The sequence below is a fragment of the Vigna radiata genome, chromosome 6 (genome assembly GCF_000741045.1).
Source record: "Vigna radiata var. radiata cultivar VC1973A chromosome 6, Vradiata_ver6, whole genome shotgun sequence".
Classification (NCBI taxonomy): Eukaryota; Viridiplantae; Streptophyta; class Magnoliopsida; order Fabales; family Fabaceae; genus Vigna; species Vigna radiata.
In genome coordinates, this window is record NC_028356.1 from 27,656,928 (window position 1) to 27,683,982 (window position 27,055).

At 37.5% G+C, this 27,055-nt stretch overlaps 1 protein-coding gene across 1 annotated transcript; it reads left to right on the plus strand.

The window, feature by feature from the left end:
- The first annotated feature begins 1,437 nt into the window (after positions 1–1,437).
- Positions 1,438–2,181, plus strand: LOC106763651. The gene is made up of 2 exons (XM_014647819.1): positions 1,438–1,809; positions 1,903–2,181. The coding sequence occupies exons 1-2, from the start codon at positions 1,438–1,440 to the stop codon at positions 2,179–2,181; spliced, it is 651 nt and encodes a 216-aa protein (XP_014503305.1).
- Positions 2,182–27,055: the final 24,874 nt, after the last annotated feature.

A 27,055-nucleotide genomic window follows, 5' to 3' on the forward strand; every position in this document is an offset into this window, starting at 1 on the left:
AAATGTTTTCAACTCGGAAGCTGACATTCTTAGTAGATTAAAAACGCAATGGAGGGAGATGGAGGAGTGAACGTCTAAATACGCAGGCCAAAATCTGTAAAAAATGTCGCCCAAGAACACACCAGAAACTGCACCAAAACGCATTTTTAATCGGTTCAGATAGAAGATATTTCATCAAAGAGTAATTTAATCGGTTTAAAAGTAAGTTTAAGCGGTCCAAAAGAGAGAAAACGCACCTGGAAATGCAAAGCTGCGAAGAGAAAATGCGAGGAGGAAGATGATGAACAGTGCGCGTAACTCCCTGCAGGTTCACAGTTTTGGATATAACAGAACTTTAGACGTCGGTTCCCCATGTTACCGATGTCTAAAGAAGCTTAGACGTCGGGACCCTCACTAATATCACGTTTATTTGAATTTAAAATTAGTTTTTGCAGTGCCACTAGACGTCGGGTGTGGTAGGAATCGACGTCTAATTAAACCTCTTCACCTACTTGTCAGGCAATGAGACGTCGATCATTGGGGGGCCCGACGTCTAGATGTCGATTACTGTGGGGCCCGACATCTATGTAACTCTTTAGACATCGGGGTGGCGAGATCAAATGTCTATATGGCGAAAATATGACTTTTCACCTACTTGTCAGCCATATCGACGTTGGGGCCCCTACTAACCGATGTCTACTTGGCCAACTTATTTAGAAAAATGCCACCGGTTAATTGTTTACGTTGGATGTTTTGTGGTCCGACGTTTAAGGGGTGACGTTAAAGGTCGATTCTACACTAGTGTATGTTATGCTATTTTTTAGGAAAATAAAAGTCATGTTGATTCTTAGGATTTATTTGTTATTTTCTAGGCACTAGGAGCACTAAACTGTTAGTGGTTATAGATGCCAATATTTTTGTGCTTTTACGTTTAGTTATTTGCCTTATAAAAGCAATAGCACTCCTCAATAAAAGAAATCTATGCAGTTTTATATTCCACTGTTCCACTCTCTCAAACTTTTTTTCAGTAAAATAACCTAAAAAGTGGTATCAAGAGCTACATCTTACAGGACCAGAAAAATAGATGTTTAAACAAGTTTGTCTCAAGTTACTCCTCCTATCTTTGATGGAGATAATTATGACCTCTAGGCCATAAAAATGCATAACTTCCTAGAGGCTTTGGATCTTTGGGAAGCAATGGAGGAGGATTACGATTTTGCTTTGCTGCCCAACAACTCCAGTATAGCCCATATGAAAAGCTACAAAGAGAAAAAAAATAGGAAAGCAAAGGCAAAGACATGTTTATTTTCTGGTGTTTCAAAAGTAATTTTCACCAGGATCATGTCTCAAAACACAGCAAAAGAAATTTGGGATTACTTGAAGGAAGACTATGCAGGAGATGAGAGAACTAGAAGCATGCAAGTACTGAATTTAATGAGAGAATTTTAGTTGCAACGAATGAAAGAATCTGACACCATCAAAGAGTACTCAAATACGTTGCTTGGCATTGCCAACAAAGTAAGATTGTTGGGCACCGCTTTTTCTGATTCAAGAATTGTTGAAAAAATTCTTGTATCAGTACCAGAAAGATATGAAGCTTTTATAGCTACCTTGGAGAACACAAAGGATCTATCTAAGATCACTTTGGTAGAAGTGTTGCATGCCTTACAGGCCCAAGAACAAAGAAGACTTATGAGGCAAGAAGGATCGGTGGAGGGTGCCTTTCAAGTCAAATTCCAGAGCAATGACAACAAACACAAGAAGAAGCAGAAAAATGATACCAGACCTGGAAGATTAAACAAGATCAACAACAAGAGTAATAATACTCAGGTTTTTCCACTTAGTCCTCATTGTAAGAAAACCAATCATCCACAAAAAAGGTGCTAGTGGAGACCAAATGCAACGTGTCATAAGTGTGGGCAGCTAGGGCACATGGAAAAGATTTGCAAGTCTCATCAACAACAAGGAGAAGTTAAGGTTTCTGAGGATCAACCACAAGAGGAACAATTTTTTGTTGTTACATGCTTCGTAACCAATAGCTCCATAGAAAGTTGGCTAATAGACAGTGGTTACACAAACCACATGAGTTATGATCGAGAACTCTTTACAGAACTTGACAAAATTGTACTTTCTAAAGTCAGAGTAGGTAATGGAGCATATATTGTAGTGAAAGGAAAAGAAACAATGGCAATTGAAGGTTAAACAGGTTTGAAATTGATTTCAGATGTTTTATATATTCCAAAAATTAACCAAAACCTATTGAGTGTTCCTCAATTGCTTGAAAAAGGTTATAAAGTGTTGTTTGAAGACAAAAACTGTGTGATTAAATATTTAGCAGGCAAGGAAGTATTTAAAGTTAAAATGAAAGGAAAAAGCTCTACTTTAGACATCATGAGTGAAGAACAAGTTGTAGTGCACAAAGAGATCTGCAGTGCACAAAGAGGTCAATAGTACAATACTTTAGCATAAAAGATTGGGCCATTTTCACCATAGTGCTCTAATATTCATGAAGAAGAATAACATGGTCAGAGGCTTACCTGATATAAAAGAAGCATTTCCTACATGCATTGCTTGCCAATATGGAAAGCAAACAAGACTCCCATTTCCATAAAACAAGACTTGGAGGGCTATACAAAATCTACAATTGATACATATAGATGTTGAAGGTCCTATGAGCACACCATCATTGAATGGTAGTAAGTATTATATTATTTTCATTGATGACATGACAAGAATGTGTTGGATATATTTTATAAAGTTTAAATATGAAGTTGTTGACATTTTTTTGGAAGTTTAAAACTTTGGTGGAAAATCCAAGCAAGTGCAAAATGCAGATGATCAAATCCGCCAATGGAACTAAATATACTTCAAAAAAATTTAACAAGTTTTGTAAAGATACAGGTGTAAAACAGTAGCTTACAATCCCTTATTCACCTCAAAAAAATGGCATTGCAGAAAGAAAAAATTGAACGATTATGGAGATGGCTAGGTGTGTACTTCATGATAGAGAGTTGCCTAAAAAATTTTAGGCAAAGGTTGTAAATACAACAATATTTTTACTCAATAGACTACCAACAAAAGCTTTACAACAAAGAACGCCTTTTGAAGCATGGCGCAGTTACAAACCTGAGTTGTTTAATTTAAAGATATCCGGTTGCTTTTGTTTCTCTTATATTCCTCATATTAAGATAGAAAACTCGGACAAGAAAGTAGAACCTAGAATTTTTGTAGGCTATAGCTTGTTTTCAAAGGCCTACAAGATTTATCTCCTACACAACAACAAAGTCATTATTAGCAGGGATGTGAAATTATTGGAGTTTGATTGTTGGAGCTGGAAAGACAACAAATACCTTGAAAATTTTGATTTTTTGAGTTGGAAAGGCAACAATGAGCTTGGATTTCATGAGGAGAATGAAGATGTGGATGACGACCCTGTCAAACGAACAAGATTGCTTTCTGACATTGATAACGGATTAAAATATCGTTATTTGCTATATGATTTTGATACTAAAAGCACCCTTTTTCACTTAGAAACTTGCTTGAACTCCTGTGTTTCAGTAAATTGTGTGAATAAGAGAGTTGAGATTGATTTTAACTGTTTTCTAACAAATTCCCCTCGTTTTGACAGAGATTGAAGAAATACTGGAAGAAGAAGTGAAAAGCCATGAAGATGGAGCTCAAAAGGGGTAAAAAAGGCACCAAGAAGGGAGGAAACTCGAAGCCCAGGCGACAGGAATGAAAAACAATGAAGCCAAGATCGACGCTGGTTGCCCGGGCGACAGAAGCCCGAAGCTCGGGCATCCAAAACTGGTGCCCCAGCCTCACAGAACTCTTAATTCATGCTTCGGCGAGCTCCCTGTGACGATTGAGCATGATTTCACGTGGATCGGGCACTGTTTCTTCTCTGATTTGATTCTTTTGCACCGGGCCGCACTTTGGGACGCGTCTGGCGCTATTTAAAGGACCCTAGGGCTCTAGGTTTTGCATCCCTAGCAGAAGAGAGCATAGCAATACACTCCTAGCCAATTCTTAGTCTTCCATTCTCTCTTTCTTTCTTCCATTGTTCATAGGGTTCCCTCATGTTTATGGGGAACTAATTTCTATTTTTTATTGAGGAATGATGTAACCTTGTAAACTATCATGTATTTGAATTGATTCTTAATTCTATATGCTTTATTTCATTATTTGTTAGAGTAATTCATCTGCTTTACTCTTGCTTATACAATAACATTATTTGTGAGTTGCATGAGTGTCAGGAGGTTGCTTTCAATTCAGGTCCTTGTTGAATTACTCCTAAGGGTTATATTGCTCAGGGATGAGGGTATGAGTCTTAGTCGTCTTAACCTCTTGATCTTCACATCTTTTTACCAGGAATGTTAGGAATCGTATGAACTGGTAATTAGGGACAAGCTTATTTACCGAGGGATCGGGTTTAAGTGTTTTAGTGAGGGACGTTAGCATTAATGAATAAAGAAGAATTCTTATATACATGAGAGGGAACTCGGTGAAGTCTAACCCCAACAACATACTCATCTCATATAAATCAACCTCCATTCATCTTTGTGCTCTTTTGCCACTGATCAATTTCACTTTGCTTTATTTTATTCTTTTGTAATACAAACCATGATCTCTTTTATTTTAAGTCTTAATTAATCTTGTTTTCACACAATTGTTCAGCGCCGAGAGTCCTTTGGGATACGATACTTGGTCTTACCATTTTATATTACTTGGTTGACTTGGTACACTTGCCAATTTGCCCCAACAAGTTTTTGGCGCCGTTGTCGGGGACTCACGGTTTAAGCTATTCTATTTGTGTGAATCTTGATTAATTTTGGCTTTATTTTATTTTAATTTATTTTTCCCATTTTTGTCTTTATATTTCAAAATCCCTAATTTCCATTTTTGTTTTATTTTATTTTTGTGCTAACAATATTCTCGAGGGTTTTGTTTGGTGCAGGATGCAGGCAATGCAAGGAAATTTCAACCACTGGTGGGGATCTCATTCAAGCATAAACCAAAATCAATATGAGCAAGATGGAGGACTAGTCACTAGTCCACAAAGAGTTGATAGCACTAGGCTTGAAGAGACTCTCCAATAGTTCCTGAAAGACTCTATCTCATTTCGGAAAAACATTGAGGCCTCAACGCAAAATATAGTGGTTGAGTTCAAGGTTCTAAATCAGATGCTGACTGAGATCACAAACAACCAAAGGCCTCAAAAGGATTGCAATGCAGTGGTTACTAGAAGTGGCAAAGTGTTGAATGAGAGAGAGGAAAAAGAGAGACTCAGAGAATATGAGAGAGAAGAAGAAAAAAAAAAAAGAGATTCAGAGAAAAAGAAAAATATCAAAAAGAGAGTGAGAAACAAGAGAGTGAGAGGAGAGAAAAAGAAAAAAGAGTGAGGAAGAGAATGAGAGAAAGAAAAAAGAAGTTTTGGAAAAATCCCTTCCTTACCCAAAATACTACTCTAGGAAGGAAAAAGAAAAGTAGTTTGAGCGCTTCATGTAGATCTTCAAGAAACTGGAGATCAACATACCTTTCTTAGAAGCCTTGCAGCAAATGGCCTCATATGCAAAATTTTTGAAGGAACTCCTATCTAAAAAAAGAAAGTACATTGAAGAGGAAACAATTGAAGTACAAGAAAACTGCAGCACCATCATTCAAAAGTCAATTCCTCCCAAATTAAAGGATCCAGGAAGTTTTACTATCCCTTGCACAATAGGGAACATCTCTGTGGGCAAAGCACTAATTGATTTGGGAGCCAGAATTAATCTTATTCCACTTTCCATGTTTGAGAAGATTGAAGGCTTGGAACTTAAGCCTACCAGGATGACTCTCCAACTAGCAGACAGATCGCTAAAATATCCTTACGGGGTAGTAGAGGACGTGTTAGTAAAAGTAGACAAGTTCCTGTTTCCTGTTGACTTTGTTATCATGGAGATGGAAGAAGATGTGAATGTTCCTCTATTCTTGGGAGACCTTTCATGAGACTGCAAGAGTTCTAATTGATGTAGAAAATGGCAAGCTAAAAGTAAGAGTGCAAGATGAAGAAGTGAATTTTGATGTCTTCCAAGCCATGTCTCATCCAAGAGATAATAAAGATTGTTTCCATCTTGATACTCTTGACAAATTATGCATGATTAAAGAAAAGGAGGTATGTGATATTCCTTCTCTGGAAGAAACTCTTGATGATAATTATGAAGAAGTGATTGGGGAAAGCTTGGATAATATTGAAGAATCAAAAGAAACCCCTTCATTGAACTCAGAAAAAAAAATCAAGGAAAGAAAACTAGAGCTTAAAATGCTACCTCCTCACTTGAAATATGTGTTTTTAGAAGAAGAGGGAAACAAGACAGTCATCATCAGCAACTCTCTCTCCCCTAGTGAGGAAGAAAAATTAATAAAAGTGCTCAAAGCAAACAAAGGAGCTATTGGATGGTCAATTTTAGATCTCAAGGGCATAAGCCCAACTTATTGCATGCATAGAATATTCATGGAAGATAACTACAAACCAGTGGCTCAACCACAAAGGAGATTAAATCCAATAATGAAAGAGGAAGTGAGAAAAGAGGTGCTAAAGCTACTTGAAGCTAGAATCATTTATCCTATCTCTGACAGTACATGGGTAAGCCCAGTACAGGTGGTACCAAAGAAAGGAGGAATGACAGTTATCTACAATGAAAAAAATGAACTCCTTCCCACAAGAACTATTACGGGATGGAGGATGTGTATTGATTACAGGAAGCTCAACAATGCTACAAGGAAGGATCACTTTCCTCTCTCTTTCATGGATCAAATGTTGGAAAGATTGACAGGTTAGGCTTTCTATTGTTTTCTAGATGGATATTCAGGGTATAATCAAATTGTGGTAGATCCTAAAGACCAGGAAAAAACGGATTTTACTTGTCCTTTTGGAATTTTTGCCTACAGAAAAATGTCAGTTGGATTATGTAATGCCCCAACCACTTTTCAGAGATGCATGCAGGCAATTTTCGCAGATTTAATAGAAAAATGCATTGAGGTCTTCATGGATGATTTCTCAGTTTTTGGCAATTCCTTTCAACAGTGCTTATCTAACCTAGATGTTGTTCTCAAAAGATGCACCCAATCCAATCTTGTTTTCAATTGGGAAAAATGTCATTTTATGGTTACAGAAGCCATTGTTTTGGGTCATAAAATCTCCTCCAAAGGAATTGAAGTGGACAGGGCCAAAGTAGAAGTCATTGAAAAACTTCCACCACCCACTAATGTGAAGGGAATTAGAAGCTTCTTGGGACATGCAGGTTTTTATAGGAGGTTCATCAAAGATTTCTCAAAAATTGCAAAACCATTGAGCAACCTCCTTGTGGAAGGCGTCCTTTTTGTGATGAATGAAGAATGTCTTAAAGCCTTTGAGATCTTAAAAGAAAGATTAATTTCTGCTCCTGTAATTGTAGCTCCTGATTGGAATCAAAACTTTGAACTCATGTGTGACGCCAGTAATTATGCCATAGGAGAAGTTCTTGGTCAAAGAAAAGAGAAGGTCTTCCATACCATTTATTATGCAAGTAATGTTTTAAATGAAGCTCAGTTGAATTATGCCACCACAGAAAAGGAGTTTCTGGCGATTGTGTATGCTCTGGAAAAATTTAGATCCTATCTCATTGGGTCTAAGGTAATTGTCTACACTAACCATGCAACCATAAAATATTTGCTAGCAAAACCAGACTCTAAACCAAGATTGATCAGATGGGTGCTTTTACAACAAGAATTTGATGTGGAAATCCGTGACAAAAAGGGAAGTGAAAATGTAATTGCAGACCACTTATCCCGATTGGTGAATGATGAAGTCCCTTGCAAAGAGAGAAAAATTTGGGAGTCCTTCTCGGATGAGACGCTCATGTATATCCAACAAAGGTCGTGGTTTGCTGACATGGCCAATTTTAAAGCTGCAGGAGTCATCCCAGAAGATCTCACTTGGCAACAAAGAAAAAAAAAATTTGCATGATGTTAAACAATTTGTTTAGGATGATCCTTACCTCTCCAAAATTGGAGCAGATAATCTTCTGAGACGCTGTGTGACTAAAGAAGCGGAAGGAATCTTATGGCACTGTCATGACTCACCTTATGGGGGACATTTTAATGGAGAAAGGACAGCCGCAAAGGTGCAGCAATCAAGATTCTATTGGCTAACTCTCTTTAAACATGCTCATAACCATGCCATGAACTGTGATAAATGTCAAAGGACAAGAACCATCTTCAGGCGTCATGAGATGCCACTGCAAGGCATCTTGGAAGTGGAAGTTTTCGACTGTTGAGGTATAGATTTTGTGGGACCCTTTCCACCATCCTTTAACAATGAATACATATTGGTGGCAGTTGATTATGTGAGCAAGTGGGTGGAGGCACTAGCATGTCCCAAAAATGACGCCAACACTGTCATAAAATTTTTGAAAAGACAAATTTTCTCCAGATTTGGAACACCCAGAGTGCTCATCAATGATGGAGGATCTCACTTTTGCAACCATCAGCTTGCGAAAGTACTAAAGCATTATGGTGTGAAACATAACGTGGCTACACCTTATCACCCTCAGAAAACGGGCAAGCTGAAGTTTCCAATAGGGAGATCAAAAGAATCATGGAAAAGACAGTCACAACTTCAAGAAAGGATTGGTCTCAAAGGTTAGATGATGCCCTTTGGGCATACAGAACTACAATGAAAACAGCCATTGGATGGTCTCCCTTCCAAATGGTCTATGAAAAAGCCTATCACTTGCCCGTAGAGATGGAACACAGAGCATTATGGGCATTAAAATTCCTAAATTTTCATCCTAGAGACACTGCAGAAAAGAGAAGAAGGCAGATTATTGAGCTAGAGGAGATGAGGCTACATGCCTATGAGTCCTCTAAAAAATACAAGGAAAAGGTGAAATACTACCATGATAAGAAGTTGATCAAAAGAGTCTTCACGCTAGGACAGCAGGTGTTGTTCAACTCTAGACTTAAACTTTTTCCAAGAAAGTTGAAGTCCAAGTGGTCAGGTCCGTTCCTAATCAAAAAACTTCTTCCTCATGGAGCAGTTGAGTTAACAGACCCAGGCACCGAAGACCCGCAAAGAAGCTAGATAGTCAATGGACAACGCCTGAAGCACTACTTGGGTGGTGAGGTGGAGCGCCTCCCCACAGTCATGCAGCTGGTTGATGTGACATGAGCTTATTGGGTCAAGCTAGTGACGTTAAATAAGCGCTTGCTGAGAGGCAACCCAATGCTCTTAACCTTTACTTTTTAATTTTTATTTTTTATTTTTTATTCTAACGTGTGTTTTCTTTTATTTTAATTTCTGTGTGCTCTGCTTGAATGAACTGATCTGCTTTGATACAACTGTGCTCTGTTTTGTGAAATAAATTTTACTTTTTGATTGAATTTGAGATAATGCATGATGATAAATTTGTGAGGCAGGTGCTTGAGATAAAGTTTGATTAAAATACTAAGCAGGTTGTTTTTCTAAATATGAGAACTTGTGAGCTTACCTATGTGAGTTTTAAGCTTCAGAGTTGTTTTTAAATAAATGTTGTTACTTTGGAAGCATGAATGATTTTGCCCAAATTTTTTGTGATTGAACTACTTGCCTGCAGGTTTCATATGATCAAAGTCATCTTTTGTTATCCCTTATTCTTTTGGCCTTCAAAATATTCTTGCCCACTGAAAAGAGAACAATTTGATCCAACCTTTGAACCTTGAGCCTGATATGTCTTGAAAAACCTTTTTGAAAAATCTTTACCTTGAGTTAAGTTGAGAACATTTGATGAGGTACCAATAAAGGTTCAAGTTTGGGGTTACCAGGATATAAACCACCTCTCTTCGCAGTGAGCAATCAAAAAGAAAAGCAAGAAAAAGGCAAAAGAAAAGAAAAAGTGAAAAGAAAAAGTGAGAAAAGAAAAATTCAAAAAGAAAAAGAAAGAGCTCACTACAAGGGAAGGCTGAGAAAAAGATAAGAGAACTATTCTTGAAAGATGAATTCATAAATGTCTCTCTTAACTCAAGGAACTTTGCTGACCAAAAAAACCAATTTCCTTCTCAGCCGAGCCAAGTTACAAGCCATGAAAAAGCCCTTGTGATGACAACCTGTTTGTGAGTATGTTTGATTGTGGTTAAATGAAAGGCAAAATTAATTTGTGTGACATTGTGAAAACAGAGAGAAACACCACACAATACACCTAAGAGTTGAGTGAGACACTTTTGAATGCTTGAGTGCTTAAGTGAAACACTTTCCCTGGTGAGGATTAGTTCTCTGAATTTCTGATTGCATCTCTGCTTGGTTGATTGATCACTCTTAAGGATAGCATCTATTGAAAATGCATTGAAACATCTGCACCTCTTGACTGAAGTCTTATGCTGAAATTAAGAAAAGTGATTTCTTGTCTTGAAAAAGTTTTTGAAAAAGGTTGACTCATTGTAGTGATTGTTCTAAAAAACTGAGTTGCATTTTGTTTGCTTGAGGACAATCAAAGTTCTAAGTTTGGGGTTGTGATAAAGGATTAAAATATTGTTATTTGTTATATGATTTTGATACTAAAAGCACCCTTTTTCACTTAGAAACTTGCTTAAACTCATGTGTTTCAGTAAATTGTGTGAAAAAGAGAGTTGAGGTTGATTTTAACAGTTTTCTAACAAATTCCCCTCGTTTTGACAGAGATTGAAGCAATACTGGAAGAAGAAGTGAAAAGCCATGAAGATGGAGATCAAAAGGGGTCAAAAAGGCACCAAGAAGGGAGGAAACCCAAAGCCCAGGCGACAGGAACGAAAAACAACGAAGCCAAGATCGACGCTGGTCAACCGGGCGACGGACCCGATGCCTGAGCGACGGAGGCCCGAACTGGCGCCCAAGCCTCACAGAACCCTTAATTCACGCTTGGGCGAGCTCCCTGTGACGCTTGAGCGTGATTTAACGTGGATCGGGCCCTATTTCTGCTCTGATTTGATTCTTTTGGACCGGGCCGTACTTTGGGACGCGTCTGGCGCTATTTAAAGGACCCTGGGGCTCTATGTTTTGCATCCCTGGCAAAAGAGAGCATAGCAATACACTCCTAGCCAATTCTTAGTCTTTCATTCTCTCTTTCTTTCTTCCATTGTTCATAGGGTTCCCCCATGTCTATGGGGAACTAATTTTTATTTGTTATTGGGGAATGATGTAACCTTGTAAACTCTCATGTATTTGAATTTATTCTTAATTCTATATGCTTTATTTCATTATTTGTTAGAGTAATTCATCTGTTTTATTCTTGCTTATACAATAGAACTATCTGTGAGTTGCATGAGTGTTGGGAGGTTCCTTTCAATTCAGGTCCTTGTTGAATTACTCCTAAGGGTTATATTGCTCAGGGATGAGGGTATAAGTCTTAGTCGTCTTAACCTCTTGATCTTCACATCTTTTTACCAGGAATGGTAGGAATCGTATGAACTGGTAATTAAGGACAAGCTTATTTACCGAGGGATCGGGTTTAAGTGTTTTAGTGAGGGACGTTAGCATTAATGAATAAAGAATAATTCTTATATACATGAGAGGGAACTTGGTGTAGTCTAACCCCAACAACATACTCATCTCATATAAATCAACCTTCATTCATCTTTGTGATCTTTTGCCACTAATCAATTTCACTTTGCTTTATTTTATTCTTTTGCAATACAAACCATGATCTCTTTTATTTTAAGTCTTAATTAATCTTGTTTTCACACAACTATTCAGCGCCGAGAGTCCTCTGGGATACGGTACTTGGTCTTACCATTTTATATTACTTGTGTGACTCGGTACACTTGCCGATTTGCCCCAACAGACATATATCAAAGGTGTAATGTTGCGGTCACGGAACCTAGTGGATATGAAGAGGCTATGACTGACAAGAGGTGGATAAATGCTATGGAAGGGGAGTTCAAAATGATTGCAAAAATCATATGTGGTAGTATGTGGATAAACCTGGTCATAAAAAGGCCATTGGAGTAAAGTGTGGGTTTATAGAACCAAGTTCAATCCCGATGGTTCTATGAACAAGTGCAAGGCAAGACTTGTTGTCAAGGGATATGCTTAGATGTTTGGGGTAGATTTCTTTGAAACATTTGCCCTGGTTGTCAGGCTAGACGCAATAAGGTTGTTACTAGCACTAGTTGCACAAAAAGGTTGGCTTATACATCAATTGGATGTAAAATCAGCCTTTTTGAATGGATATTTGGAGGAAGAAATTTTCGTGGAACAACCAAAAGGTTTTTCTCTTCAAGGATAAGAAGACAAGGTTTATCTACTGAAAAATACATTATATGGTTTAAAACAAGCACAGAGGTCTTGGTATAGCATAATTGATGCCCATTTAATGAGCTTAGGCTTTGTGAAAAGTCTAAGTGAGTATACCTTATATATTAAAAAGGTGAATGAAGATATACTTATGATATCTCTGGACGTTGATGACTTATTTGTTACAGGAAATTGTAAGGAGATGATTGACAAGTTTAAAGAAGAAATGGAAAATGTCCTTGAAATGACAAACCTTGGAAAGATGACATTTTTTCTTGGTATGCAAGTGCAACAAAAGAAAAATGAAATATTTGTGTGCCAAGAAAATTATGCAAAGGAAGTACTTATAAAGTTCAACACGGAAGAGTGTAAGTCAGTTGGAACTCCAATGAACCAAAAAGAAAAGTTTTGCAAAGAAGATGGAGCAAAAAAGGTTTATGAAAAGCTATTTATATCCTTAATGGAATGCTTAATGTATTTAACTGTCACCCGACCAGATATCATGCATTCAATGAGTTTGTTATCAAGGTACATGCATTGTGCTAGTGAAATTCATTTTCAAGCAGCAAAAAGAATTCTTAGATATGTTAAAGGCACAATTGATTATGGTATATGGTTCAACAAAGTTCAAAACTTAAGTTTTCATAGTTATTCAAATAGTGATTGAGCAGGATGTGTTGATGATATGAGAAGCACTTATGGTTACTATTTCTCTCTTGGTTCTGGAGTTTTTTCATGTTGTTCTAAAAAGCAAGAAATTATAGCTCAATCAACAACAGAAGCAGAGTATGTCGCTCCTGCTGCTATAAATCAAATTGTCTGGATAAGGAAAATCATGATTGATTTACAAATAAAACAAGAAGATAGCACAAAGATTTTTGTGGATAATCAAGCTGTAATTTCAATTGCCAATAATCCAGTTTTTCATGGCAACACAAAGCATTTTAAGATAAAACTTTTCTTTTTAAGAGAAGTTCAAAGAGAAGGACAAGTGAAACTAGTTTACTGCAAAACAGAAAATCAAATGACTGATATCCTAACCAAGGCACTTCCAAAATCTAGATTTGAGTTCTTGAGAAAAAAGCTTTGAGTTTGCGGTTCCAAAATTAAGGAGGAGTGTTAATTGATAACTATTGAAAATTAATAAATTAAAATAATATGTTATGCTATTTTTTAGGAAAATAAAAGTCATATTGACTAGTAGGATTTATTTACTATTTTCTAGGCACTAAGAACATTAGGTGGTTATAGATGCCAATATTTTCGTTACTTTTATAAAAGCGATAGCACTCCTCAATAAAAGAAATCCATGGAGTTTTATATTTCACTGATCGAGTCTCTCAAACTTTTTTTCAATACAATAACCTACAAACTATATAATTGCCCTCCGTTTTCACTCGAGTTTTTTTACTCTCTTTTCACCTCACTTTCACCGTGCATGCAGATCTGCATATGCAAGGAATTGTGACAAAGATTCCTGCCATGCTGAACGCACACAATGAAGATTCCTTTGCCTTTTCACAATGGAGGTAGATGAAGTTCTGAATTCGCCATTACAAAACTATGACTCTGGTGGTTGTGTTGCTACATTCTGGGTGTGGATAGTGTTAACATATTTGATTATTTCATTATTAGTCTTTATTATATTACTATTTTTAAGTTTTAATAGATTACGATCAGATTTATATTCTAGTAAATAAGAAATATTCTATAATCTTTCTTTTTATTTCATTTCTCTTGTAATATTTAATATTAATGTAAAAATATTATCTGTGGTCTATTTTAGAAAAAAAAAAAGATTTCAAAATACAAGCAAGTAATTTTAATTAAAGAAATTTATCATATGCTCTTTTGTCCTGATATTTTAACATGTTATCAGTGATTAGTCTCTGAATCATGGTTGTACAGTATGATATCCGGGTCGGGCGGTTACGATATATCTTATTAAAGATATAAAATAATCAAAGGATAATCAAGAATATCTTATTAAAGATATTGATAAGCAGAATATAAAATAATCAAGGGATAATCAAGAATATCTATTTAAAGATATTTAGCAACTAACCAAATTTTCAGGTAAGTATGTTTATATTATATTCTGTTTATATTTTATTCTGTTGGGCTTATATCAGTTCAAGGTCCATGAGACAAATTATAAATAGAGAGTCAGGGCCACAAGCCAGGTACCTTCAAATCATCTTCCAATCACACTCCATTCACATTCTACTCATACTCAACTAGATTCTACTAACGTTTGATCCAACTCAAACATACAATTGTGATACATAATTCCCAAAATCGCTCCTAACTTGAGCGTCGGAGTGCCTTTTGCAGGTACCTCCCCCCTCCTGGTCAAGAAGTCTACCGAGCGGCCCAGATTAAAGGCAAGCGAGCAGTCAAGATCCAAGAAAAGCGAGCGATCCAGTCAATCCAAGCATCAAAAAGTGATAAAGCCACGTCCGCCAGGTTAGTCTTTCGGTCCCACAAAATATCTACAGAAACAATGGTCTTTTCTTGAGTTCTAGTATTGTTTCTTGTGGGTATCGTGGGGTTGGAGTAAACACCTGTTGTGATGATCAGATCTTCTATTGTCATTTTCTTTTTGGTTTTGATTCGATAAGTTTCGTGAATTTGCTATGTCACCATCTTCATACGCAACACATAGGTTCGTGAGGTTGGTGCTATCTATCCGGCCATCATGTTCTTTTGGTCTTCATTCAAAAGTTTCATGAATTCATTTTTTCGTCTTCATACACACCACATAGATTTCTGTGGTTGGTGTTGTCTACTTGATTGATCGAGCTTCTTCAAGGAAAATTAAGCTCCTAACTAGTAGTCTGAGCTCTTACTTGATTGTCGAAGCTTCTACCTAACAGGTCGAGCTTCTACTCACCAATTCGAGCTTCAAGCCGGACCCGATAAGCCAAGCTTCAACCTAGCAACACATGATTTTTTTATATTTTTTCATCATGTCTTATGATAAAAATGAATCATATCTTGTTCGTTTTAATGGCAAAAATTATGTTGCTTGAGAATTTCAATTAAGCTCTTTGTCAAAGGAAAATAATTATGGGTCATATTGATGGCAGAGTTCCAACACCTATCGGAGTAGCAAATTTTGAAAAATGGGAAAGCAAAGATGCCAAAATCATGTCTTGGATTCTTAGCTCGGTGGACGCAACTTTATTCTTAATCTTAGACCTTATAACACTCTTAAGGACATGTGAGGTTATTTGAAAAAGGTATTGGATTATTGGGCTCCCTTCCTATGTGGAGAATAAGCCCAAATATTGTGGTCCATTATGTCTCATTAGGTTAAAATAAGATGGGTCAGATTAGTAAAGCACAAGAGAGTCATTTGAAGAGAGAAAAAAGCCAAGTGAGAGAAAAAGAAAGAGTGAAAGTCATTCCTGCATAACCCTAAACCTGAATTGATGTTTTCGTCGCTGTGAAATCGTTCACCGTTGGATCTAGCTGAGTTTTGGACAGTAGGTTCCAGACATAAGGTTCTTCATTCTGACCGTTCGGATCGTCAATTGGAGGTCTAGTTTGGGAGAAATTGGTCCCACACCAACAGCCCTATTTTGGAGAATTTTCATCTTCTTTGTTCTCATTTGTAAGCATTTGTCCTTAGTTAATTTGACTTATTGAAAATACCATTTGGTATTATTATTGGACACTCTTTTGTACCCTATTGTTGATCATAGTGGATTTTTCTTTGGTCTGGACGACTCGTGGTTTTTACCCTTGCATTGAGCGGTTTTCCACGTTAAAAATTGTTGGTGTCTCTTTGTGCTTTGCATTCTATATTTGTTCTATTTGTTTGGTGGTCCTCACAGATTCTCGCAAGAAAGGGGATTGAATTTCCGATGCATTATTACTCCTTGATAAGTTGTTATTTGTTTAGGCCCTTTCCCCATCAGAGTGGTACTAGAGCTCTTTGGTTATGGGACTGTTTAGATTGCGTGAATGATGGAGGCACATACAAAATTGATTCCTTTGAATGGAGAACATTATCACTTATGGAAAGGCAAGATGAAGGATTTGTTATTTTTGAAAAAGTTTTCATCTTCCTGTTTTTGCTTCCAATAAGCCGGAATCCAATTCAGATGAAGAATGAGATTTTGAACATCAACAGGTATGTGGATTTATCAGTTTGTTGATGATAATGTTTATAATTTTGTTGCTAATGAGACACATGTGAGAGGCCTATGGGATAAGCTTGAGTCTTTGTATGCTTCTAAGTTAGGGACTAATAAATTGTACTTGCTGAAAAATTTTGTGGAGTTAAAGTACAAGGAAGGAACTCCTGTTTCAAATCACTTGAGTGAATTTCAAGGACGCTATGATCATTTAGCTGGAGTGGGTATAAAATTTGATGATGATCTATTGGGCTTATTCCTATTAAACTCTTTACCGAATTCGTGGGAGACATTTCGGGTTTCCATGATAAATGCTACCCCTAATGGTGATATTTCTTTGCAAATGACAAAGAGTGGTGCACTTAATGAGGAGATGAGAAGGAAGACACAGGGTACTTCGTCTCATTCAAAAGTGCTTATTACAGAGAATATGGGGAGAAGCTAGAAGAAAGAACAAAATAGTGGTAGAGATAAAAGCAGGAGCAAGTCCAAGTCTCGGTACAAGAATGTGAAGTGTCACTGTCACAAAACAGAGCATATAAAAAAGAACTGTTTTTTGTGAAAGAAAGAGAACAAAGACAAAATGGGTTAGCAAAGAGAAAGAGATAATGATGATGGTGATCGTGTTACTACTACTACATGTGGTGACTGTTGACTCACTATCAAGTGTACCAGATCATTCCAAGTAATATAATTGGTAAAACCCAATATCGTTCTTCCCAAGAGACTCGAAAGGCCTTATCGTTCGTGAAAATTGAGATCGTAAGACTTTTAAAGAAAAATTAATTGTTGTGGATGCAAGAACACCAAATAAACATGCAATGTGGTTGATTCAGTTAACGAGAACAAAGCTATGGATGAATGGAGTTATTGGGGGTTTACAATTTCATCTTATCCACTCTCTCTCATTTACTCCTCTTGTTTAATGTGCTTGATTATCTAATTGTTATGCAAACTTTCTTGGCCTACCCTTAACCCCATCCCTCGGCGAAAAGAGCCTATTACTAATTACTGGCCTGCTATCCCTAGCCTCCCCTAGTAATTAATAACGCATTATAGAACAGAAGCAAAAATAATTGATCGTCCTACCCCTATCCCTAGGTGGTATTGCTTAATCAAGGAATTACTCACCAGTTCATGACATTACTATACGTCCCCATATCAATAAAGACAAACAACAGTTATCGAATGAGTTAAACGATAAAAGCTTTAAGTGCAAATGAGAACCCAACAATTAATAATCAAAGCATATGAAAATCATATAAATAAACAAGAGTTTCAATAAAAGAGAGTATCAAAAGATTACATTGTTTNCCCCAACAACAAAAGGGTTTAGTTCACCATTGTCATGGTGAACCTAGATGAAAAGTGGATGAAGAATGGAAATGCAAACTTTAGATAAGATGAAGAGGAGCCTAAGAATCCAAGAGATCCTCTCTAAAGAGTGAAATTAGGTCTGGTCGCCCTCTTCTGTCAAAAGAATGAGATTGAAATCGCAATAGGACTATTTATAGCTGAGGGGCGTCACAGAAAACAAGCCCAAGCCCAGCAGACAACCACCCAGCATCACACTTATGCCGCCCGGCGGTTCGCCCATAAACGCGCCACCGCCCAGCGGCAGGGGTTCACCGCCCGACGGTTTGCCTCTAATCGCAAATCCGCCCAGCGTCCACACCTGGTGCCACCTCCTCGCGTTGGACCGCCCAGCGGTGCATTTTGCCGCTGGGCAATTCCTAGACTCTTCTTTTCTTCATATTTCTTCACTTTTCTTGAGTCTAAGACCTTCATCTTCAACTCCATTCTTCACTTCCACCAGAAATACTATAAAACAATGCAAAACAAGCATAATATCGCTAAAAACAGCTTTTGACTCTCTACTGACTCATTTTATGTGTTTTGCTTGATTCTAAGCTCATTCTAAGGAGTGAAGGGAGTAATTTGGTCTAAAATGACATATGAAAATAACCGTTTTTCAACCGTTATCACAACCCCAAACTTAGAACTTTGCTTGTCCACAAGCAAACAAAACAAAACAGCAAACAAAACAGAGCTTGGCTTTATACTATTTCATCCAATGATTCAACACTCCTAAGCTACATGACAAAAGCTACTCAATTTCAAACCTTCAATGAAACTAAATCAAGATGCATGCATGCTTTCAATCCAGTTCAGTCCACAGATTGCACAACAGATGTTTCACATAATGAATGACCAATCCACTAAGCAAGAATGCACTCATGAAAATTAACAATTCTCACCAAGCAAGTGTTTCACTCAATCACTCAAGTGTTTAGGGGGACACTCCACTCTCTATCATTAACATGTCACATGAAATAAAATTGTCATTCATCTTAAACAATTAAAATCCTCACATGCAAATGCCATCAAAAGGACTTTTCCAAGGCTTGTAATGAGGTTGCGTTAACAAGAAAAATTGGTTTTTTTGGAAAGAGAAATCCTTGTGTTAAGAGAGCTACCATAGTATTCAACATTTAAGCACAACTCTCTTCCTCACCAATCTCACTTATTTCCCAACTTCTTCCCTTTTCTTTTGCATTGAGCTCGTCTTCATGCTTTTTCTTCTTTTCTTTTCTTTTTCTCATGCATTTTTCTTTTTCAACATTTGAGCTCAATGCTTCTTAATTGCCTTTCAATTTCCCCCATGCAACCCCAAACTTGAACCTTTTCGTCACATACAATTAAGCTCATCCCAACTCAAGGTAAAGAATTTCAAGACAAGGGTTCACATCCTGTTTAAGGCTAACGTTCAAAAAGGGTATAATATTTTTAGCTCTATGGGTGAAAATTTGGCTAGAGAAGGGTTTTCAAAAATGGCCTTGATCATATGACATTCACATGCAATTCAATCAATCATCAAGATTCAGGCAATATCATTCATGTTTTCCTGTGAACAATACATATAATCATAAAAAATCTAGAGCTCAATACCTCACACAACATGCTTTCTCACACAATATTCATACATACACCCTGCTTAGCATCATAACCATAGTCATAATTTACTATACATTTTTTTACTGAATATCAACATGCAACACAGCCCAATTATCATCCACATCAAATCATCATCAAATAAGCTAATCATGCAAATTAGTCAGTCAAACATTGTCAGAAAAGTATTTAGGCCAAGCATACATACTGAAAATAAAATACAACCTATTCTAAATATTTAAAATGCAAAAGTAAAAGAGAGAATCTAGGTTGCCTCCTAGTAGCGCTTATTTAATGTCACGAGCCTGACCCAAACCTGTTTAGCACTTGTCAGTAAGTGCAAATCCTTCCTACACCCATCAGTAGGTGTGCCTTCCTGGAATCCTTCAATGGATTAAAAAAATTTAGCATCCCTCAGTAGATGCTACCCAGAAATTGTTCCAAAAATTGAAAAATTACATGTCCAACCGAAAATTAAAATAAAAATAAAAATAAAAATAAATAAAAATGAAAATTGTTTAAAAAAAAAACAAAATGTGTTCTCCAGCAAATCAACTCTTCTTCTTCACTTTGGGATCTTCATCGTCCCACCGGCTCAACTTTCTTCTATCCACTCTTCTAATTGTTGTGGAATATGGCCGTCTAATCTCCACCATTCCTTCCTCTTTTAGCTTCCTATTGACAATCCACTTCCTGTTTTTAAATCGCACTGACATGCCCCGCAGGAATGGCGTGTCCTCTGAGTGGGTTGATTCCTCCTTGCATACCTTCTTCTCCTCATGTATCTGCAAAACATTACAATTGTTAAGACGATCAATACCTGTGGTGTTTTCCTCTTTTCCAGCTTCTCTTCTGGCCCTTTTCTATTTGAATCTCCTTACTGCTCTCCTTTTAGTTTCTTCAGAGCCATAAATCAGCACTTGGTCATGATCTCTTAACTTTATTTCTCCATCATGGATACGTATAACCATCTTAGAAGTCCTCATGAACGGTCTTCGTAAGATTAATGGAATTCTTCCCTCATTGGCCATGTCCACAACTATAAAGTCAATCAAAAATTCCAACTCCTTAATTCAAACAATTGCATCTTCCACCATTCCAACTGGCTTCTTAATAGACCCATCCGCAACTGTCAAAATAGTGTTGGTTGACTTTAATTTTAGCCCTCTGATCTTCTTGAAATCACTGAAGGGCATCAGATTAACACTTGATCCTGAATCAATCATAGCTCTCCCTATATTCACATCATTGATCACGCAAGGAAGAGCCAAAGCCCCTGAATCCTCCATTTTTTGTGGATGGTTCTTCTTTCTAGGCTTAACCAGTCGTTCCTTATCTTCTTCATCATCAAGATCAATTACCTCTCCAAGATAGTATTTGATCCTCTTACCATACTCAGGAATTTGTGGAGATGCTCCAGGAGTAATGGTTACCCTATTAAAGATTTCCCAGAATGGTTCTCTATGACTTTCCTGCTCTATTTCTTTTTCTGCTCTTTTCTCTTCACATCTCTTCTGCTTATTAAAATTATCATTATGAATCATCTCCTCATCTTCATCTTCACTGCTCCCAATCTCAATTATTTCCTCTACTGGCTTCCTTTTAGTTCTTGTTATAACAACTTTGCACTCCTCTTTAGGGTTAACATCAGTGTTAGCCTGAAACTGATTCTTCTCGGTGGTTTCGACCCTTTTAAACAGTTGTCCAATCTGTGTCTCCAGTGCTCTAAAGCTGGATTGGTCACTCGCTTGTTGAGACTCATAAACTTTCAAAAATTTATCAAATCGGTCAGTTAATTCTCTGACTGTCTTTGTCAAGCTGCTCACCTACTACCATAAGGGTGATGGTTGTTGCTGCCGGAAGCTTCCTACTTGCCCAGAAGAATTATTCTAGTTTTCCCCAATACTGGGGTGGTTCTTCCAACCTTGGCTAGAATTGCCTTGGTTAAAATTACCTTGCTTGTACTGGAATTGGGCTCCCATGTAGTTGACATCCTACTGCATTTCCTCAGTGAAAGCACATTGACCATTGATATGGTCACCACCGCATAAGTCACAAAGTTGTTGTGTCTGAGATATATTCCTGATTCCCCTTGGAAGTTCAGAAAGGACCTTTGTCAACTTGTCCAATTTCTGGTTAAGAAGATGATTCTGAGCAGCCGCAACATCTTCAGTAGGGAGATGCAAGAGTCCTCCTTTCTGTACGCCCCTCTCACTTTATGATACTTCATTCAAAGCCATCTCTTCAATCAAGTCGTATGCCTTATCATCAGTCTTTCTGTTAATACTACCTCCAACTGAGGCATCTAACATCATCTTGGACTGAGTACGTAGCCCTCCAAGGAAAGCAAGTAAATATGAAGTCTTATCAAACCTATGGATTGTGGTCTTCCTCAACAAGCCTTTAAATCTATCCCATGCCTATCCAAGAGTTTCTTCCATTCCTTGCTTGAATGAAGAGATTTCCAGCTTCCCTTGATTAATCTTTGTCAATGAAAAGAATTTAGTGACAAATTGCTTTGCCACCGCCTCCCAATTTCTGAAAGTACCTTTAGGGAATGAATGCAACCAATCTTTAGCGTTTCCTCCAAGAGAGAAAGGAAACAAGTTGAGTCTGACCCTGTCATCCGAAACTCCGTTCACCTTGACGGTATTGCAAATTTCACCAAAGATGGTCAAATGGTTATAGGGATTCTCATTTGACAACTCGTGAAATTGGTTACTTTGAACTAACTGGATGAGTGCAGGGCTCATCACCATGTTTGTTTCATTATCAGTTGCCAATGTTATACTGTTAAAGTTCAAAGGACTCACTGTGTTTGCTGAGTCCCCCAGTGTACGCCTTGGAGGAGGTTGGTCCGCCATCTCCTCAACGTCTTGTGTAGGAATCTCACGTAAAGGACGTTTTCTTCTCCTTCTCCTCCTTCCTGATAACCCTTCTAAGACAGGTTGTTGGTCTTTCCTGCTTCTAGTATGTATTGCTTCCTGCATACATAAGAAACAAAACCTAAAAGCACTTTTACAGAAAAATAAAATAAAACAAACTTAAACAAAATAAAACGAAAATAAATAATTACAACCAAGTCAAATTTAGTCAATCCACACTAGAAAAAGTAAACCTTGAGTCCCCGGCAACGGCGCCAAAAACTTGTTGAATCATTAGCAAGTGTACCAGATTGTTCCAAGTAATATAATTGGTAAAACCTAATATTGTTCTTCCCAAGAGACTCAGAAAGCCTTATCGTTCGTGCAAATTGAGATCGTAAGACTTGTAAAGAAAAATTAATTGTTGTGGATGCAAGAACACAAAATAAACATGCAATGTGGTTTATTCAATTAACGAGATAAAAGCTATGGATAAATGGAGTTGTTGAGGGTTTACAATTTCATCTTATTCGCTCTCTTTCATCTACTCCTCTTGTTTAATGTGCTTGATTATCTAATTGTTATGCAAACTTTCTTGGCCTACCCTTAACCCGATCCCTCGACGAAAAGAGCCTATTACTAATTACTGGCTTGCTATCCCTAGCCTCCCCTAGCAATTAATAACGCATTATAGAACAGAAGCAAAAACAATTGATCGACCTACCCCTATCCCTAGGTGGTATTGCTTAATCAAGGAATTACTCATCAGTTCATGACATTATTGTACGTCCCCGTATCAATAAAGACAAATCACATTTATCGAATGAGTTAAACGATAAAAGCTTTAAGTGCAGATGAGAACCCAACAATTGATAATCAAAGCATATGAAAATCATATAAATAAACAAGAGTTTCAATAAAAGAGAGTATCAAAAGATTACATTATTTCCCCCAACAACAAAAGGGTTTAGTTCACCATTGTCACGGTGAACCTAGATGAAAAATGGATGAAGAATGGAAATGCAAACCCTATATAAGATGAAAAAGAGCCTAAGGATCCAAGAGATCCTCTCCAGAGAGTGAAATTAGGTCTGGCCACCCTCTTCTGTCAAAAGAATGAGATTGAAATTGCAATAGGATTATTTATAGCTGAGGATCGTCACAAAAAACAGGCCCAAGCTCAACAGACAACCGCCCAACGTCACACTTATGCCTCCCGGTGGTTCGCCTATAATCGCACCACCGCCCGGCGGCAGGGGTTCACCGCCTGACGGTTTTCCTTTAATCGCAAATCCGCCCAGCGTCCACGCCTGGTACCACCTCCTTGCGTTGGACCGCCCAATGTTGCATTTTGCCGCTGGGCGGTTCCTAGACTCTTCTTTTCTTCATATTTCTTCACTTTTCTTGAGTCTAATACCTTCATCTTCAATTCCATTCTTCACTTCCACCAGAAATACTACAAAATAATGTAAAACAAGCCTAATATCGCTAAAAACAGCTTTTAACTCTCTACTAACTCATTTTATGTGTTTTTCTTGATTCTAAGCTCATTCTGAGCAATAAAGGGAGTAATTTGGTGTAAAATGACATATGAAAATAATTGTTTTTCAACCGTTATTAGTGACCTTGTTTGTCTTCATGATTATGACACTATTAATCTTGTATCTGATGAGAGCATGTGGATAATTGATAGTGTTGCTACACTGCATGTTACATCCAGGAAGGAGTTCTTCACATCTTATACACCTGGTGATTTTGGAGTATTGAAGATGGGTAATGATGGGGTGTCTAAAGTTATTGGTATTGGTGATTTTCACTTGCAAACTAACATGGGGATGCAGTTGATGCTCAGAGGAGTTAAACATGCTCCAAATGTTCGCTTTAACTTGATTTTTGTGCAGGTACTTGATGATCGTGGATAACCACTTTGGTTCTAGAAAGTGGAAGCTCACCAAAGGTAACTTGATCGTAGCTAAAGGGGAGAAAAACTCTAAGCTTTACTGGACAAAAGCTTTGGTTGCTAAAGATAGTGTGAATGTTGTGTATATGGAGTCATCTTTGTGGCACAAAAGGCTTGTGCATATCAGTGAAAAGGGACTTAACTGCTTAGCTAGAAAGGATGTTCTCTCAGGATTGAAGAATGAAGAGTTGGAGAAATGTTCTCACTGCATGGCTGGTAAACAAACCAGAGTATCCTTCAAGAAGCATCCTCCCTTCAGGAAGTCAAAGTTGCTTGAATTAGTGCATTCTTATGTTTGTGGCCCGTTGAAGGTAAAATCTTTTAGTGGTGCACTTTACTTTGTTACTTTTATTGATGATTGTTCCAGGAAGCTTTGGGTTTATACACTACAGAGAAAGGACCAAGTGTTGGACAAGTTTAAAGAATTCCATGCTTTGGTTGAGAGGCAGTCAGGGAAGAAGCTGAAGTGCATTCGTACTGACAATGGTGGTGAGTATTGTGGACCATTTGATGCTTATTGTAGACAATATGGTATTGCACATGAGAAGACTCCTCCCAAAAATCTTCAGCTGAATGGTTTAGCAGAAAGGATGAACAGGACATTGATTGAAAAAGTTAGGTGTATGCTTTCTGAAGCAAAATTGCCTAAGCATTTTTGGGGTGAGGCATTGTTTACAGCAGTGCATGCTATTAATCTAAGTCTTGCAGTTGCTTTGAACTCTGAGGCGCCAGACAAGATTTGGTTTGCCAAGAATGTTAATTATGATCATTTGCGTGTCTTTGGTTGTAAAGCATTTGTTCATGTTCCAAAGGATGAAAGATCCAAGTTGGATGTGAAGACAAGGAAATGCATCTTCATTGGTTTTGGTCAAGATGAATTTGGCTACAAGTTGTATACCTCGTTGAAAAGAAAGTTGTTAGAAGCTGTGATGTGCAATTCATGGAAGATCAAACTATTGAAGATATTGATAAGGTGGAGAAGTCTACAAATAAGGAAGATGGTAATGTTGCTGATATTGATCCAATTCGGTTGTCTATTAATGATTTGGATATTGATGTTCATGATGATGAACAACATGGTGATATTGATAATCAGTAGGTTGGAGATAGCTTGGATCTTCCTATTGATAATGTTGATGAAGAGGAACATGATGAGAGTCTTGGTGATGTACCTAAGCTACCTAAAGCTTAACCCAGACGATCTGAAAGGCCAAAACAACCTTCTAAGAGGTACTCTACCGATGAGTATGTGATGTTGACTGATGAGGAAGAACCTGAATGTTATTAGGAGGCCATTGAAAGTGAAGAAAATCAAAAGTGGTTGGATGCAATGCAGGATGAGATGAAATCTCTGCATGATAATCACACTTATGACTTGGTGAAGTTGCCTAAGTGTAAGAGAGCCTTAGAGAATAGGTGGATCTTCAGGGTGAAGCAAGAGAGCAATTCTACATCTACCAAATATAAAGCGAGATTAGTGGTGAAAGGCTTCAGACAAAGAAAGGGTGTTGACTTCAATGAGATTTTCTCACCTGTGGTGAGGATGACATCCCTCAGAACTATGCTAAGTTTAGTTGCTACTCTTGATTTAGAGGTTGAGCAGATGGATGTGAAGACAACTTTCCTTCATGGTGATTTAGAGGAAGAGATTTACATGAAGCAACCAGATGGTTTTCTTGTGTAAGGCAAGGAAGACTATGTGTGTAGGCTACGGAAAAGCCTATATGGTTTGAAGCAGGCTCTGAGGCAGTGGTATAAGAAGTTTTAGTCTGTTATGTGTGAGCAAGGCTACAAGAAGACTACTTCTGACCATTATGTTTTTGTCAGGAAATTTTCTGAGAATGATTTCATTATACTGTTGTTATATGTTGATGACATGCTTATTGTTGGGAAAGATGTTTCCAAAATTGACAGGTTGAAGAAGCAACTAGGCGAGTCATTTGCCATGAAAGACATAGGAGCTACTAAGAAGATTCTTGGTATAAGTATCACTCGTGATAGAAGAGAGAAGAAACTTTTGCTATCACAGGAACACTACATTCAGAAGGTGTTGCAAAGATTCCAAATGGAGAATGCTAAAGTTGTAAGTACTCCTCTTGCTACTCATTTTAAGTTGAGTGTTAAACAAAGTCCTTCAAATGAAACTAAGAAAATAGATATGAGAAAAGTTCCTTATGCTTTTGCGGTGGGTAGTTTGATGTATGCAATGGTATGTACAAGGCCTGATATTGCACACGCTATTGGTATAGTTAGCAGATTTCTGTCAAATCCAGGTATAGAGCACTGGAATGCTGTGAAATGGATTTTGAGGTATCTTCGTTGTACTAGTGATTTGAGGCTTTGTTTTGGAGGTGATAAGCCTACTTTGGTGGGTTACTCAGATTTAGATATGGTTGGAGACATTGATTCCAGAAAGTCCACTTCAGGCTATTTGATTCAGTTTGCAGGGAGAGCCTTGGCTTGGTAATCAAAGTTGCAAAAGTTTGTGGCGTTGTCTACTACTAAGGAAGAATTCATTGCACTTACTAAAGCTTGTAAGGAGTTATTATGGGTGAAGAAATTCTTGCAGGAGCTTGGTTTTGTGCAAGGTAAATACTTGTTGTATTGTGACAGTCAAAGTGTTATTCATCTTGGTAAGAATCCAACTTTTCATTCTAAATCCAAACATATTGATGTGAGGTATCATTGGATACGTGATGTTTTAGATGTTAAGTTTTTGGAATTGGCTAAAGTTCATACAGATGATAATGGTGCCGATATGATGACCAAGGCATTGCCGAGAGGAAAGTTTGAGGTTTGTTGTGAGATCGCCGGTTTGGCGAATATCTCCACATAGTCGTGAGAGGGAGATTTATTGGATTGGGCTCCCTTCCTATGTGGAGAATAGGCCCAA

Excerpts from the sequence above, each read along its gene's own strand:
- LOC106763651 (XM_014647819.1), top strand. The coding sequence starts at position 1,438 with ATGAAAGAATCTGACACCATCAAAGAGTACTCAAATACGTTGCTTGGC. Across the intron at positions 1,810-1,902 it reads ACAAGAGTAATAATACTCAG|CTAGGGCACATGGAAAAGAT; the intron begins GTTTTTCCACTT and ends AAGTGTGGGCAG.